Below are 18,039 nucleotides of genomic sequence, written 5' to 3' on the forward strand. Positions count from 1 at the left end.
CACCCTCCTCTTAGGAAAACTTCAGGGGACCGGCGGCGCCTGTGTCCTTCCCAAGACACATGCGAGTGTAAAAGCACTTACCGAAGAGTTCAAATAAATAAAGCTCTGTACAAAATGTGAACCACGCTTGATTTAAAAGCCCCTATGCGCGAGAGATTACGGACAAAACCAAGTTACAAAGTGACCTGTTTTTCAAAACATGAGTGTTAGCACGGTTTGTCCCAAACGGACCTGAAGGGGGGGGGAACTCGGCCCGAGGAGTCGAGGTAGCCGAGCGGGTGGAGGAAGGCAAGCCGTGCCAGCCACGCGTTCACGTCGGGGACACGGGCCGCGGCGCTGGCGGGCGGGCAGGCGGGCGCCGCAGAGCCGGCTCTCCCGGCAGCGCTCGATCTCCGGCGGGGGGAGGGGGAGGGCGCGGGGGAGGGCGGGCGCGCGCGCGAGGGGAGGGGGCCCGCGCAGGCGCCTTGCGAGGCTGTCGAAGAATCAAGTCTGTAGAAGTGGAGCGGCCGCGGCGGCAGCAGCAGCAGCGACGGCGGCGGCGGCGGCGGAGCTGAGGCGGGTTGGGCGCTGACGCGGGCGCTGGAGAGCGGCGACGCCAGGAGCTGTGAGAGAGCAGCGGAGCGACCCGTGGCCCGCGCCGCGCCCGAGCTCCGCGCCGCCCGGCCGCCGCCGCCACCCCGGCGCGGCATGCCCCGCCGCTCGGGCTGAGCCTGCCCCGGCGGCCGCCCCCCGCCCCCCGCCCCCCCGGGCTCCCCGCCCCCCGCCCCACACTTCGAGCCGGCCGCCGCCGCGACCTGCTGCGCTCCCCCGCGCCCGCGCGGCCCGTCTTTGCCCCGGTCTGGAGGCCCGCCGCGGCCCCGGCCGAGCCCCAGCCGCCGCGCCCGCCGCGCCGCGCCGCCCCGCCGTCCGCCCGCGCCCGCGCAGGCCGGGGGGACGTGCTGCCGCGGCTGCAACCCCTCGCCCCGCGCCCGCCGCCCCTCGTGCACCGGGGGCGCTGCGCGGGCGCCGAGCCTTCGCGGGCTTTGCCGCCGCCGCCTCTGCGGCCGCCGCCGCTGGTGGGAGAGACGCGGGGTTGGGGGGGGAGGAGGGCGCGCGTGGTGCCGGCGGGGAGCGGCGGCGCCCCCCCCTCCTCCTCCTCCGCCTCCTCCTTCTCCGGCGCCGCGGGCTCCTCGGACATGGCCGCGGCGGTGGCGGTGGCGGCCGCGTCCCGGCGGCAGTCGTGCTACCTGTGTGACCTGCCCCGCATGCCCTGGGCCATGATCTGGGACTTCACCGAGCCCGTGTGCCGTGGCTGCGTCAACTACGAGGGCGCCGACCGCGTCGAGTTCGTCATCGAGACGGCGCGGCAGCTCAAGCGGGCGCACGGCTGCTTCCCGGAGGGCCGCTCCCCGCCCGGCGCCGCGGCCCCGGCCGCCGCCAAGCCGCCGCCGCTCTCGGCCAAGGATCTCCTTCTGCAGCAGCAGCAGCAACAGCCGCCGCCGCTCGGCCACGGCGGCCCCGAGGCCGCCCCGCGCGCCCCGCAGGCCCTGGAGCGCTACCCCCTGGCGGCCGCCGCGGCCGAGCGGCCTCCGCGCCTGGGCTCTGATTTCGGCGGCAGCCGCCCGGCCGCGAGCCTGGCCCAGCCGCCGACGCCGCAGCCGCCGCCCGTGAATGGCATCCTGGTGCCCAACGGCTTCTCCAAACTGGAGGAGCCGCCCGAGCTGAACCGCCAGAGCCCGAACCCGCGGCGCGGCCACGCCGTGCCTCCCACCCTGGTGCCGCTCATGAACGGCTCGGCCACGCCGCTGCCCGCCGCGCTCGGCCTGGGCGGCCGCGCCGCCGCCTCGCTGGCCGCCGTGTCCGGGGCCGCGGCCGCCGGCCTGGGCTCGGCGCAGCCCGCCGAACTGGGCGCCCACAAGCGGCCGGCGTCCGTGTCGAGCGGCGCGGCCGCGGAGCATGAGCAGCGCGAGGCGGCGGCCAAGGAGAAGCAGCCGCCGGCGGGCTCGCACCGCGGCCCGGCCGACAGCCTGTCCTCGGGGGCCGGGGCGGCCGAGCTGGGCACCGAGGGCGCGGGCAAAGGCCGCGGGCCCGGCGAGCAGGACTGGGTCAACCGGCCCAAGACCGTGCGAGACACGCTGCTGGCGCTGCACCAGCACGGCCACTCGGGGCCCTTCGAGAGCAAGTTTAAGAAGGAGCCGGCCCTGACTGCAGGCAGGTTGTTGGGTTTCGAGGCCAACGGGGCCAACGGGTCTAAAGCAGGTAGGGGCGGCTGTGGAGCGAGGGGATCTAGGGGCGAGCCGGGGACGGAGAGCCGAGGAGGGGTGCTCTTCCCATTCGCCGTTCTCCCCCGGCCCAGAAACAACAAACACCCAACTTCCTGATCTGCCCGAGGCGGAACCAGTGCTTAGTGGCAACGTGTTCCTGTGCTGAAGCAGCATAACAGAGATGAGTCAGACGGGCTGATAGGCAGCGACACAGGGCTTTCCTTTCCCAGCACATTCCTGGCTGTGAGCAGGAGGGCACCAGTCACCTTTTAACCTGTGTGTGCGTGGCGCGGGGGGGACGTTAACCGTCAGGTGCACAGTGCAGTCTGGGGACAGGCAGGCCTATGGGAAAACAGGCAGCGCTGTCGGGGCCATTTTCTGTGGCTTTTTTTTTTTTTTTTAATTGCTAGGCTGCCTCAGAGCCCCGTCCAAGTGGTTTAAGTTGCACGTGCTCTTGAAACTCCCGTGAGTTTTTATGGACCAGCTTTTAGAGAAGATAAATTCTTCGGGGAGTTTTGTTATGTGTTAGAAAAAAAAAAGATCGTTTTCAGCGCACGTTCATTTACGTCCCTTTTTTCCCCTCTTATGTCTTTGTTCTTCCAGTTGCAAGAACAGCAAGGAAAAGGAAGCCTTCTCCAGAACCAGAAGGTGAAGTCGGGCCGCCTAAGATCAATGGAGAGGCACAGCCGTGGCTGTCCACGTCCACAGAAGGGCTCAAGATCCCCATTACTCCTACATCCTCTTTTGTGTCTCCGCCGCCCCCCACTGCCTCACCTCATTCCAACCGGACCACACCGCCTGAAGCGGCCCAGAACGGCCAGTCCCCCATGGCAGCCCTAATCTTGGTAGCAGACAATGCGGGGGGCAGTCATGCCTCGAAAGATGCCAGCCAGGTGCACTCCACCACCAGGAGGAACAGCGGGAGCCCACCCTCTCCGTCCTCTGTGAACCAAAGAAGGCTGGGCCCCCGAGAGGTGGGCGGCCAGGGGGCAGGCAGCACAGGAGGACTGGAGCCCGTGCACCCCGCCAGCCTCCCGGACTCCTCGCTGGCGGCCAGCGCCCCGCTGTGCTGCACCCTCTGCCACGAGCGGCTGGAGGACACCCACTTCGTGCAGTGCCCATCCGTCCCCTCGCACAAGTTCTGCTTCCCTTGCTCCAGACAAAGCATCAAACAGCAGGGAGCCAGTGGAGAGGTCTATTGTCCCAGTGGGGAAAAATGCCCCCTTGTGGGCTCCAATGTCCCCTGGGCCTTCATGCAAGGGGAGATTGCAACCATCCTTGCTGGAGATGTGAAAGTGAAAAAAGAGAGAGACTCGTGACTTTCCGGTTTCAGAAAAACCCAATGATTACCTTTAACTAAAACTGCTTGAATTGTGTATATATCTCCACATATATATATATCCAAGACAAGGGAAATGTAGACTTCATAAACATGGCTGTATAATTTTGATTTTTTTGAATACATTGTGTTTCTATTTTTTTTTTCTTTTTGACGACAAAAGGTATGTACTTATAAAAGCATTTTCTTCTTTTGTTAACGTTATTAGCATATCTTTGTGCTTTATTATCCTGGTGACAGTTACCGTTCAATGTAGGCTGTGACTTGCGCTGCTTTTTTAGAGCACTTGGCAAATCAGAAACGCTTCTAGCTGTATTTGTATGCACTTATTTTAAAAAGAAAAAAAAAAAAGCCAAATACATTTTCTGACGTTGTAAGATTGCCTTACTGTCTGTTATTCCTTATTGCTGGCCCCTTTCTCAGGCTGGAGGCCAAGTGGTGGAGACGGAAAGGAAATGAGCGAAAGGGGCACTGTTGTGAAGTGGGCATGCCACTGGGAAATGTCACCGAGTTTCCCCCCAAACGTTGTCCTTTGAGAGTAACAGGAAATCGATTTTGAATCTTTCTCGATTGTGGATTTTGTTCTTAAAGTTCAGTTGTTGGGCTGTTGAAGACTGCCTGAGAGTTGCTGCTGAGAGGTTTTCAGGACTGGGCGGGGGTGGGCGGGGGGCGATATTTTTTTGTGTGTTAAGGCAAAGTTGACCACTGTTCATGGCCCATGTGATCAGTTGTAAGATGACCATGCTGCATGCTAGTCGGTTGCATAATACACAATCCAGTGACTCGAGGCAGTGATAACGGCTGGTGGTGAGGACAAGATGGCACTGCCATCTTTGCGTGGAGCCTGGCTCTGCAGCGCCACTTGATCTTTCGAAACACCCTGGAGCGCTCTGTCTGTCGTTGGCTGTGGTCGTTTTCCTTTGAAGAGAGTCGAAAGAGAAGTCCAGGTGAACTTGGAGATTGTGGGATTGGTTTCGTTTCTGTTCTGTGTTTTGTTGTTTTATCATTTACCTGTAGCCCCATTGCTGTTGATATGATCACCTACACCCTGTTTGTAGTGAGCGCTAAATACAGTATGGTACAATGGCAGTAACAGCGCAGGGTGCTGCCAGGACTGCCCGTGGGCATATCAGTGACAGCCCAAATGGGGGTGGAGGAAACCTGTAATTTCCTTCTTACATGTGTTTGAAATACCAAGTGAATAATACTGTTCTTCTGGACAAAAATGATAAACTAGTGAAAATTAAAGAAAGAGTTTTACATAATAGACAGGCCCCACCTCTCAAACTATTTTTAGAAACGTTTTGTAAACTAATTTCTTTTGATTACTATTTTGCATCAGTAAAATGAGTTTTTTTAAACCAATAAATCATCAGTTATTAGAAATAGTTGTCTCACAGTGATACTGGTTTTTCTTCTGTGCTGTTATGATTTAACATTGACAGGAACACTACTTCAAATCCTTTCATGTTCAGGTGTTTGTAACTTGGCCCTCGAATTAGGCTGGTTCATGGCTTCCAGGTCTGCTACAACTTCTGTGTATTGTTCCCAACCGAGCTTTTATTTTAATTTGAAAATATAGATTGTTAACCCACTTTGGATCCTTCTTCAGTTATGTTTTTGTCTTTCATTTTTAAATTGCTCAAATATTTTTTAATGGTCGGGTTATTAACACTTGAAAATCAGATACTGCACCAAATACAGTATTTTTTTCATGGTGTTTTTAATGAGCGCACCTATTAATGCTGTGCAAATTCATGTTACCCGTCATTGTTATATTGCAAACAGACTTGCATGATTAACCAGTTTGTTGTTACACTTTTTTTTAATTGGAGTATCTATGACTCAGAGCAGACCGGTTTCTCTTATGTAAATGCACACATGCAGAAACACAGTCAATTTTACATGCCCATAAAGACATTTGTAAAGAATTCAACTTACTATGGTCTGTTGTATAAATGCATATCTAGGCACTTTATTATAAACTGGAATTTGACCTCATAGATGTTACAAGTTGATCAGTCATCTGACCTAATTTGTGGTAGCTATCTGTATGTTTTGCATTCTCAATACAGATAAGCTTTCCAAAAAGATTAGTAAAGAACCATCCTGCTGTTTTGAATAAGTCTATCCAGCTGTGGAAAAGACAACCTATGGTATCTCTGTGCTGCTGTTCAAGAGGGAGAATTTAAACAGCTTTAAAGGGCTGTGTGTTGAGTTTACTCCTATTAAAAAATAAGAATCCGACTGGCCCTTGGGTGGCCTTCGTTAGAAGGCTTGCAGCTGGAAAGTGTTGATATGGGTTATATCTCTGGCATTCTCGTAAGTTAAAAAGTTAACACTGGGACATGGGTTTGATCCTTTATTGTACCTGATCACAGTGCAGAGATTCTCCACAGCTGGATAAAGATGTCAGAAAGCTACTTACTGTACATGGGCAGTATCAGATTTCAAATCCTAATATTTCAGCTGTGCTTTTAATACTCAAAATATTAGGGGATGGGGTGTTGAAGCTTTCACTTTTTTGCTTTAACAATTTATAGAATTTAACAGATGTACTGTCTTTCATGTGGCCTCACATTAAAAGTTATGAGAAACGTACACATGGTTTACAACTTTTACTAGATACCTTTCCTTGGCCACCAAGTATTTTAAAAGTGTGCCACCTTTTAACCTTTACTTTTTTAAGTTGAAGGTGATACTTTTTCTATATGTGATGAAACTCATGTCAACTGAAGTGAGTGTAATCTCAGATATCAACATTATTCTATTTTAAAATCACGCTATGGAAATATCACCTGCATTCTGTCATTTGTCAGATTTACAGTACCTTTTTTTTTTTCTTTAACTTTTAGCATTAAATAAAAATAAAATTGGGAGCACTGACCATTTTCTGAGGCCTTTTTTAATTGTTGAAAGTAAGCTTAGAGTGGCTGTTTTAATCACTAGTGGCAATGAGACCAAAGGATGTGTGGGTTTGGGGTTGAGGTTTGACTGGAATGGCAGGAGAATAGCAGGAGATAAAAGACATGGAACAAAAAGGCAACTGATGGAAGGAAGAAAAAAGTGCTAGGGACTGGGGAAAGGGCAACTGGATAGGGGAAGCAGATAACGGGAAGAGCTGAACAAAGTACAGCCAGAAAGCACTTGTTTACTTTTCAACTTGCAGTCCAGCCAGCCATTCTGCAATAGTAGATTGGAAGGGGAAGATAGTGACGACATTGAAAAGACTGTCAAGACACGGAGCTGCTCTTTGGAAAGCCGTGGAATAAAACAGCCATGTTGGGCCAGAGGAAATGCACTGAAGACAAAAGAGAAAGAAAAAAAGCCTACCTTTTGGAAAGCTTTGGAATAAAAGTCAGAGCCAAAGCCATGTGTGAGCTTTGTTGAAGCCCTGAAACCTTAAATTTATAAACGCAGATAAAAGGTGGAATGCACTGAGATCCTTTTTCAAACTCCTGTCTGCTATCACGTAGGAAGAAATTTCCTGGATGTTTGCAGCTTTTTCTCTTCTTGTTGATCAGTGGCTTGGCGGACTTCTCTACGAAAGGAACTTGTGAAACTTATAGTTTTAAGATAAAGGTACACATAGACTTACTAGGTGTTTTAAGTTAAACAGCAACAGTTGATGCGTAGTTGAGTGTATTTTCGTTAGAGGTGGCCCAGTAACTTGGGGAGCCCATCACTATATATAGTTTAATTTTTTAATTAGCCTGTTTAAGGCAGTTTTCAGGCAACAGTGTCCTTAGTAAGTTATTTATAGATGATAATACACATGATGTTTCATTTAATAATTAGCTTAAAAGAAATGTTAAACTCTTAGTCTTCTTAAAGATGCTAAATTTTATTTTTAGTGAAATTTTAACTAGTGCAGCTTGCAGAAGTCATTTTTAAAATTTCAAAGTAAACTTTAATGATTGCATTCAGTTTTCAGTTAAAAAAACCAAACAAACCAGACCCTTGATGTGGCAGATGTCTTTGTTTATTCCCCAAAGCTGGGAAAAAGTTGAAGGGGAAAACATGGAGCTCCTTTTAATTCCTAGACTTTTAAGTCCCTCGTTACTCAAAAGTTGTTTTGCATTTGATTTATAGATGGTTTTATTTGGTTAGTGAAGAGTAAAATGTTTCTCTTCCTGATTCCAAAGTGTATACGTGGAATCATTCAGAAAAATGTTCAGTCGTGTGTAGGCCACTGGAAGTACTGAGTCACCCTCATTTGCTTGCCTTTTCTTCATAGGGAACAGTGAGAAGACACGCCTTTCCTCTGTCACAGACCAAGGGCAGAGGCACCAATGAATGGAATACAGATTTACCTACTTCATCATCTGGGGTTCTAGAAATGGAGTGCGTGCGTGTGTGTGTGTGTGTGTGTGTGTGTGCGCACGCGTGCAGTTTTAACTCCTTCAGTGCCACTGGTTAGGCCTCTGACAGCAATAGTATTGATTACAATACAATGGGTTACAACTAAATAAAAATGATGGGTGTGACTTCCCCGATTGTCAACTACCTAGATGCCTTGTTGCTGTTTCTGTTGACAGCCTGCATTTTCCTCAGAAGTTAGGAACCCCTCACAGTAATTTAAAAGGCACAAAAATATACAAAAAGTCAATTTGTAAATTACTTATGAGGTTGGAAGATAGAAAATGACTGGATTTACGGATTATCTGTGGATTTCTCTATTAATCCCCAGATAAAACCATAATTAGGGATATCCACACTATCCTAATTTACCATTAACAAAATCATTTATACTCAATTTAACAGTGAAATTTGTTTTAACTCATCAGTCTGTTAACTTGCTCCTTCCCCATGTCCATACAACTTAAAATGCTTGATTTTAAAATACCTTGGTTAATTTGAGGTGTAACTTACTGTTTTTTTAAATTATAGAATATGAAATCTACATCTGCACTGGTCTTTATCACAACATAAGGGGCTGAGCAGCACAAAACAATCCATGCAAGCCACAGGAAAAGTATTTTAGGGCAAAAAGTATACCATAGGCAAATCATTTAGACATTGGGTCTTAAAGCTGGTCCTTTAATCTGAAAAACGATGGAGTAAAGTTTCCTTAATAGAACCCCATCTTATTAGAATGGTATAAACAGTTTCTACTATAATACAATCTTAAACATTACTTTGAAAATAATGTAGAATAGCCCTTTAAAACTAAACATCATAGTATAGCAAGTCTTCCGTGCACGTAAAATTTATCACAAAAGTCAGCCTTGAAAATCCTCTAGGAGATGAATTTTCTCCTAGGTCAGACAAAGTCTGAAGACTAGACTACGGGATTCCTAGTTTCACTTGCAAGTATCAATGCACTGGTTGATCTCATCCTTTGAATGAGCTTTAGAAGCTGTATTGCATAATCTAAAGAACCTCTTCCAGCAACTCAGCAGAAGCCCTTGATGCTCAGATAAGACATCCTATATAGAGTAATATGTCACATTTCAATATTTCTAAATATAGTTTATATTTTGGGGAAAATGAACCATTATATAATCTGTAGATTTCATCACTTAACCACTTTTACTTAGCAAAATTGCCATTTCACTCTTTGTATCATTACCAGCAGGTAACATTCAGATGCCCATGAGGGGACGGGCATCTTGTACAACAAATGAGTCATGTTTTGTTGTGCAGGTGCTCAGGTAGCAACTTTAGCAGATAAATATTTAGGTCACTGTATATTTCTTTGCCATTTAGAAAACAGCTTTCTTGTGACAGTGCAAGTAGAATATTCTACACTGTAAATGTGGCTACCTTGCCAGGAAAAACAAAAATCCTGAAACAACATTTCCCCGGAGCTAAAGGCCTAAATTTATTTTAATGTATGGAAAGATTTTTTGTAACTCATTATTTTTAAGCTCAAAATTACTGAGCTTTATTTTCTTTTATCATAGGATTTTAAAATATTAACCATACCAGTAAGAGTTGTGCAGAGAAGTGAAACGTAGGAGTAGGCATTGTCTAGGACTGAATAAATCAGCATTTCTTTACACACAGCCTTGGCCTTGGGCCTTTCATGTTCTCCGCAGCCTGAGAGAGCTGCAAAGCAAAAAAAGGCTGCTTCGCGCCTTAACCCGGGCTCCGGCCTCCTACCCCATGTTGTTATTCCGGCCTCCAAACAGCAATTCGATTAGCCTCTTTTTGGTGATAAAAGATAAAGATTTATTGTACCCCATATGCAACTGAAATCAGAATTTCACAGGAGGGTCACAGTCATTAGGGAAGTTTTGGAATACTCTTAACAAGCAACATATGGACTGTTGCTGTTATTATTTAACACCTATTAAGTAGGCACATCATTCTAGGCTTTGAACAGCTGAGAGGCCATAGCCCCCAGCTTCCTTGGAGCCTAGAGTCAAGGCCGCAGGTAGGTAGTGTGTTTGCTTGACGAAGGGCACATACTAACAAGAGTTAACCACGAATTGGTTTCCTTCCAGGAGTTTGGAAAGTACAGTCAGAGCTAAATTCTTACATGGAGAACTGAGTCTCTTCCTAGAATTTACATCCAGAACTTCGGTAGGATTCTGATACAGGAACACGATCCTATGGTCAAAGCGCTTTCATTACGCCCAGCATGAAACCATCACACACGAAAAGGGGCCGCAGGACACCATTATCTTCATACGAATCAACAGACCGGTTGAAAACATGGGGCCTAGGTCAGCATTGTCAAATTGTAGCTTTTCCCTTTTTTACTTTTTATTGTTGCTCAGCATGGCGTTTTTTAAAAAGGAAGAAAACAGCCGCCAGCTCTGCCAATCTCTGTTTACTCGAGGGGAAGGAAAGGGGAGGAGGCTCCCTGACTCTCCAGCCGCCTGCGTAAAGGCCTTCGACCACGAGGAGACCTTGCTGTGGTTTCCAGCGCGGAACCCTGGCTCACGCCGCGCCCGTATTTATGCATTCTACAACTTTTCCCCGGGCCGCTCCGGCCAGCGCTGCGCCAGCTCCACGCGCCGCGATCTGCGCACGTGGAGCCGCGCGACCCCGCGGAGCCGCGCGACCCCGCGGCGGGCCGGGACGGGGGCGGGGCCGGGGAGGGGCGGGGCCTGGCCCGGAAGCGGCGGCGGCGCGCCCGACCCGCGACCACTCGGCCGACCAGCAGTCGGGTCAGACTCAGCCCACCCTGGCCCCGAGAGTCAGGTCCGCCAGCACGCCAGCTGCCGCGGCTATAATTAGAGGGGAGCATGGGCCCGGCCGAGCCTGATCCCCCGCGCCCCCCGCCGGCGTTCCCGGGAGGAATGTGCGGGCGCGAGTGCCCCGTGCGTCGCCGCCACCGCGCTCCCGGGACGGTCACCGCGTGGTGGACCAAATAAAGTAAAAGACCTGGTTTGTGCTGGGCGAGGAGCCAGCAGGACCTGGGAGCCAGCTCAGGGGTGTGGCGAGCCTTCGGCTGCCCAGAAAAGATCAAACGCGCGTCAGCAACAGCCGTGCCTGCCGCCTGCAAGGGTCCCTGGCGCGGGCCCGGCTGTACTAGGTGGATTGTCTTAAGTTGGAGATGGCGCATGACTATAGCTGCCCCAAATGTCACTCCCTTTTTGGAAATCATGATGCTGCTTTTTTTTTTTTAAAGACTGTGGCTATAATAAGGCAAATGTTCCATGCTGGTGGAGTAAACACTCATGCTTAAGGGGCATCTGTCTTAGCAGAAAGCACTCTGATAACACCGTGCATGTTAATAAAAATGTATGGGGTTGGCCAAAAAGTTCGTTTGGGTTCTTCCAGCAGATGGTACAGGAAAGACCCGAACGAACTTTTTGGTCAATCCCAATATTTATTAAGCAAACCTCAGGACGTGCCCCTATGGGTACTACCAAGTCAAATAAAGTACTGTAACAGCTGACTGCTTGAAAGGGAGTTGCCTTTTCAGAGAGAAACTTTTCAGTTAGAAAAAAAAAGTTTTTCTCTCGTCATAGTACTTACTATTGAGCTCTTGAAGTGCCACCCAATTAATTAACTTCTAATTTTTGTTAATTATTGAATTTAATACTCTGCAGTAATATCTCCAAAAATAATAATAATAATAACAGTCATGACCCCTGTCCTTTTAACAAAATGACGTTTATTACCAGTCTTGGAGCGCAAGCCTAGGAAGTTCACTGTGGTCTAAGAGTTGTATAACAGTTTCAGTCATTGTTTAAAAAGTGATTGCAGTACATGGACAGGAAGCTAAAAAAAAAATAAAGCTTTGCTCCAGGCTTAAGAATACCTAGACGCAACCCTACTAAAAGACTTCCTTCATCAACATATTTTTCTTTCCAGATAACAGGCACAAAAAACATTTTAGAAGCTTGAGATGGAAATCATACAAAACAGTCCACTCCTTATGTATTTTATCGAGGAACCTGGAAGCCTTTTCAGGTTGAAATTCGATTCCTAGGAGGTTATTCTTGCTCAAGCCTGTTTGTCTTGATACAGCAGCACCGTAGTTAGCGCTGCTCTGCTCCTTCACAATGGTCGCTAAGAGGGAACTCTGCTGAGAGCTGCAAATTCAAGTTTTTATGAAAACACACCTCAGAATTGTCCAGTTCTTTCCCAGATACACAAAAACACTGGAATAAAGGTCAGGAAGTCTCCAGATATTCTTGGGCTTTGTGTGATCATTTCATGTAATTCAATTAATGTTGTGTTTCTATTTCGCAATTATTGAGAAAAAACATTACCATGTACTTACCGCAGAAGGGGCTAAGGAATTAAACTGGACAATCTCTATGATAGCATTTTGGTTCTTCATCTATCAGCCAGACATGAGAAAGCACTGGGTGTATGAGATACGCATTAGGTGCTTGGTGCAGTGAATGTGTACCACTAAAAATATAGACTCCCAGTTATTACACGAAAGGGGGTCATGGCAAACAGCATTGAAATGATGGCGAGAAGGGGCTCCCCCTGCTGTCATCATAGAAGACACATCGTCTCCCAGGCCACAGTCCTGTACCTGGGACACCCACTGGATGTAAAGCTTAGTATCAGATGATTTGTGAAGTTATCACCTTGGGGGATATATCATTCTACTGAAAGTAAAATGAAATAAAATTATAGACCACACATAAAGGAAATGAATATTTTCTTTAAAGGGTTCTATGCTCAGATTCATTTACTGAAGGGTCAACCTACCTGAAAACCACCAAAATGGTTTACCTCAGTCCATTTATGGCTTTAAAAGCAAGAATGGTATTTGTGTGACTCGTGGCAGGTGGGCAGGTGGCGGGCCTGGGGGTTAGGGGGCGAGGGGAGGGCTGGGGGAGTGAGGATACGATGGAGCCTATTGTGTTCTTTTAAAATAATCAATCAATAAATATGATGGGGGCTTCCCTGGTGGCTCAGTGGTTAAGAATCCGCCTGCCAATGCAGGGGACACGGGTTCGAGCCCTGGTCCAGGAAGATCCCACATGCCACAGAGCAACTAAGCCCGTGCGCCACAACTACAGAGCCTGCACGCTAGAGCCCTCAAGCCACAACTACTGAGCCTGCGCTCTAGAGCCCACGAGCCACAACTACTGAAACCCGCGTGCCTAGAGCCCGTGCTCCGCAACAAGAGAAGCCACCGCAATAAGAAGCCCGCGCACCGCAATGAAGACCCAACTCAGGCAGAAATAAATAAATAAATAGATTAATTAGTTTAAAAAAAAAAACTCTCCTTGGGATGGTCACATAATAAGCATAGAGTCTAATTATCCCCAAACAGGAAGCGTCAGAGGGAGGGGAGAGTGACCACCTCAGCCCCTCATCCCTCAGCTGACACCTGAGACCTCACCACTCAGGTCTTCCCCATGGGTCCTCTATGGATGGAATCCCTTTGAGACTCCTTCTTTAAATGCCTATTTACACCACCCCCCAAACTCCAGGGTTCTCTATCCAAGCCCCCACTCCATGGAACCCTCCCCCATCACCCCTGATGGGAATGGATTTCCGGCCTTTGTCCCTTCTTGTGCCTGCAAACTCTGCCCTCAGGCTTCCATTGCAAGTCTGCAGGGCTCCCGTCTGCCTAGCTTCTGCCAGCCCTGTCCATCCTTGGCCCTGAGGGAGAGGACAAAGGAAGGCCACCGTGTTCTAGGGGCCAGAGAGAGAGATTGGCTTGGAGATGTCTGAGTATGCTTCGGTTCTGGTTATGTTTCTCTAGCAGCAAGGGCTAAGGCCAGTTTTACCCTAAGTTAACTAAATGTGTATATCACTCACCACACCACAGGTATGGAGGGATTACTAATACTTACAGTGTAGAATTGTGCGCATGAACATGTGCTGTAAGCTCTAAAGTAACACAAAAATGCCGACTTTTACTGTTTAACTTGTGATTTCCCTACCCATAGAAGCTTTACCTGAGTCATGAAGTCAGGGACTTACTTCCCCTTACATATAATTTATAAAAATAACAAGACTGAGACCAGTTTTTGGACAGCTCCACTGATTAACTTTTCTCTGACCATCTGTCAAGTGTTTATCCAAGAGTGTTCTCCCAAATCCCAAGCCCGTCCTAAGGATGCAGCCTTTTCTAGAAGCAAGTTCTCCTAGCTTTGGTGCAGTTACAAGCCACTGGGTCACATTTGTACTCTGCCTTGCGGAAATGCTGTGTTGGGGTGTGCCGTGAAGTCCACGGTGGGAGCCAGGAGGCCAAAGGTGACAGGAGAAATGCAAACTCTTTTCGGCAAGGCTGGGAGGGCCTGCGAGTGAGCCGCCCTTCCGTCTGGTCACCGTCTGGAAGGCCACAAGAAACAGAGAAGTCTGCGTTCAGACACCTAAGGAGGCTAACTCCTGCGGGCAGATCTGACAAGAGACTGGAGTACCCCGGTACTGAAATATAAGGTGCTGTGAAGGGGGCGTGTTAAACTAAGTGTCTTATTTCATTGTGGGCTAAAGATTTGATGTGGGATCGTTCATATGGGAGCTGCTGCCCAGCTGCTCTGTTTACCCTGAGCCATAATGAACGTATTTATAAGTCATCACGGCAGCTTTGGGGAGGCATGGTCACTCTACAGGGAGAGAGGGGGAAGGGGTGAGGGCTGCACAGAGGAGGAGACACTGGCACTCCTCTGCCCTGGGCCCTGGGTCCCACCACGAAGGCTCGACCCCGTCGACCCCAGTCCCCCAAAATATCCAGGCATGAAGAACTTCTGGGTGCCTCTCCCAGCCCCAGGATCACCTAGTACCGCTGAGTTCCCATGTGACTCCCTGAGTCTCCTTCCCTGCCCTGTCTTAGGACCACTGCCCCTAGGGAAGGCTTCTAGATGACTCCACGGTCCCTAGGTCACAGCGCTCAGCTACTCCCTCCCTTTCTTGGCCCGTGTTGGCCAAGTCCATGGGACCGGGCTCTGCCTTGGTCTTACCCTTGAGTTCTACTTGGTTGTCCTGCCCTTCACCCTAGGCCTCCTCTAGGACTGGAGATTTGTTTTAAGCCCGAGTGCAGTGGTAAGGACTCTGCTTCTTGCCTGGTTTCCTCCCCAACATCTCCTGAAGGATGGCTTTCTGCTCCAGGCTCCCTGTCATCATGCTGTCCTCACCTGCTGAGACTCTGTTACCTTATGGGGCTCCATGGTGCCAACCCCTTGCTAGATGGTGCCTGAGACTTTCAGAGCCTAAAGGCTCCCTGCTATCATTTCCCAAATCAGACTTTGCCACCATATCAGTTGAAACAGTGCTTGTCCCACCCTAGTGAACAAGTCTTATGCCATTGTATTAGGGTTTTTCAGAGAAACAGAATATATATCCTATTGCTTCATACGGTAGATGATAGATAGATAGATAGATTTTAATAAATTGGCTCACACAGTTGTGGGTACTGGCAAGTCCAAAATCTTAGAGCAGGCCAGCAGGCTGGAATTTCATGAAAGAGTTGATGTTGCAGTCTTGAGTCTGAAATCTGCAGGCAGAAACCCAGGCAGAGTTTCTTTGTTGTTGTCTTGGGAATTCCTTCTTCAGGAAACCTCAGTCTTTGCTCTTAAGGCCTTCAACTGATTAGAGGAGGCCCACCCACAGTATGAAGGGCAATCTGCTTGACTCAAAGTCTACTGATTTAAATGTTAATCATATCCAAAAAGTACCTCCACAGCAACATCTAGACTGGGAGAACCTGTGGGTGACCTACCTTTCGCTTGACCAAACAATTGGGTACCATGGCCTAGCCAAGCTGGCACATAAAGTAATCATCACAGTCACTTTCTTAGTTTTCTTTTCCTTCTCCTCTGGCTGCCCCAGGCTGTGATGCTTCTATCAGTGATGATGCTTTCAAATACAAAGTCACAAAAAATCTATTCAAACAGGCTTAACCTATAAAGGGAACTTTTTGGCTCTTGGAACTGAAAAATCCACAGGCAGGCCACCCTGAGGTCTGACTCACTTCAGGTTTGTACCTCATCTCTCCCTGGTTCTCTTGGCTCCACCTTCCCTGCGTTGATGTTATATTCAGGCAGGCCTCTCTCAAGATTATAAGATTGCTTCTTATTCCCATCCAAGAGGAAAGAGAGCTTCACATCCCTCCCAGAGCAGGGGGGAAAGAGCACCAAGCTTCTCTCCGATTGGGTAGGTCCTGACATCATCATGTGGCCACGGGACTAGCCTGCTCTGACTGGCTTAGGTCTACTCACACCCTAGCCAAACCCAGGGCAAGGGGATCGGATTGCCCTGAATGGCATCTAGTTAGGGGTCTTCCTTGGAGCCAGGGGTAGGATCAATCCCAGCAAAACAAGTGGCCACTATGCCGTGGCCAAGGGGTGGCCTGGATGCTGGACGATAACCTTAGTTCTCCGCATCAGCCTCCAAAGCAGGGCAGCTGCACCGCCCAAATCCAGGGCACATGCAGCGCTGCAGCCTATGGGAATGGTGCCCACTGGGACTGAGTGGTCTCAGCCTGTGGGGTCACAGGCAGCATCCCTGGTCCCAAGAGAGGACAGCTGCCTGGAAGGAGGCGTGCTCCCCTTGGATGTCAGGGCAGAGTTAGTCCAGCATGGAGAGGTGGGTGGTGGCCGATAGGCTGGCAGATGTGCGCTCACTTCAGACTTCCTTGTTCCTAAACTGTTTGCCTCCCTGCCGTTGAGGGAGTGATCACAGGACTGAACTCCTAGCAGCCAGCTTTACAACTGTCAACGCATGGGCAGAGCTGTGATGACACTGAGGGGAGTAATTCACGCTGCTCTGGTTGGGATGGCTTGGCAGGGACAAAGAATGCAGGAGGAAGGGGGCCGGAAGATGTGTGGGGGCAGCCCCGGTGAGGGGGTTGTCTCTGAGATTCCAATCTGGAATTTGTTTCAGAAAAATAAAATAATAAGAAAATAATAAAGATTTTGCTATTGGCAAAAAAAAGAAAAAAAAGTGAAGTATCAGGACTTATATCCTGGCAAGGTGTAAACACCTCTTCCACCCCTCCCTCTGTCTGTGCTGCCACTGCAGTTAGTGGCACCAGCTTGTCACCCAGGGTGCTGGGGTGGAGACGCTGCACCTTGTTGGAAAGCACATGGTTCTTTGTGCACAGAGTCGTCTTCCCCCGGGGGGCAGGGGTGCACCCTGGTCAGCCTAGCGCAGCCGTGGACCCTCAGCCTCCCCGCCAGCCACCAGACGGCAAGGATCTTCCACTGTCTGAGCCGACACGTGTCAACATTGTGCTGAAGAGACCAGCACACTGGACCTGGAATTACAGGAGGAAAATCAGCGGAGTTTTTCCATTGCCCGAATACAATACTGGGCTAGGGAGAGAGGCGTTTGGGGCAAAACACCATTGGAATTGAACAAGGATGCTATCACATAAACAGGCATATCATTCTAAGTTGTGCAGGAAAAAAAAATTATTCTCCTGAATACTAACATGATACTTTATGATTGACAAAGCCTTTTGCTTCTCTCAGATCACTGAACCCTCATAACAGGTGAGAAAACAAAAGCCTTAGAAACCCTCCTATTGAACAGAAAACTGAGGCAGAAAAGTCAAGAGACTTGCTTCAAGTAATATAGTTACTAAGTGAAGCCTCTACCTAAATCCAGATCTGCTAACTCTAAATCCCCACCACTTTTTTTCAATATTTAAGGGTAACGCTTTGGGGGGCCCTATCAGTATAGGGAATATTAGTTAAGATGCTCCTGGGAATGGATTATACAAGTCCTCCCAACCCCCATTTACCCACTGGTTTATTCTCATGCTTCATGCTTAGCTGGCTAATACAGAGTCACATGTTCCTGTTGTCTTTATTCTCCTGGTTTAATCAGGAAAACGAGCCAGAAGAGCTGCAATGATTAGCCTGGGATCATTAGAAGAGGAAAGAATTTATATTCACAGTGACTGTATTTCTAGTCCATTGATTAGGCAATTTTGCTTTTATGAATCAATCGCGGTGATTGCTATGCTGAATAAAATATGGAATTGCTATCACAAAGGAAACATAAATTACTAGCTTTCAAATACAGACTATCTATGCCTGCAGCTAGGTTTCCTATGGAATATGTATTTCCTCCTCCTGATTT

At 49.0% G+C, this 18,039-nt stretch overlaps 1 protein-coding gene across 2 annotated transcripts; it reads left to right on the forward strand.

Annotated features, from left to right (window-relative positions):
* The first annotated feature begins 1,037 nt into the window (after positions 1-1,037).
* Positions 1,038-5,193, forward strand: IRF2BP2 (interferon regulatory factor 2 binding protein 2). Of its 2 annotated transcripts, none has more exons than XM_036828498.1 (2): positions 1,038-2,238; positions 2,847-5,193. In XM_036828498.1, the coding sequence occupies exons 1-2, from the start codon at positions 1,176-1,178 to the stop codon at positions 3,560-3,562; spliced, it is 1,779 nt and encodes a 592-aa protein (XP_036684393.1). In that variant the 5' UTR covers positions 1,038-1,175; the 3' UTR covers positions 3,563-5,193. The 2 variants fall into 2 exon arrangements, with proteins under 2 accessions (XP_036684393.1, XP_036684394.1); XM_036828499.1 differs by having other exon boundaries at positions 1,038-2,190.
* Positions 5,194-18,039: the final 12,846 nt, after the last annotated feature.

Source organism: Balaenoptera musculus, chromosome 16 (genome assembly GCF_009873245.2).
Source record: "Balaenoptera musculus isolate JJ_BM4_2016_0621 chromosome 16, mBalMus1.pri.v3, whole genome shotgun sequence".
Lineage (NCBI taxonomy): Eukaryota > Metazoa > Chordata > Mammalia > Artiodactyla > Balaenopteridae > Balaenoptera > Balaenoptera musculus.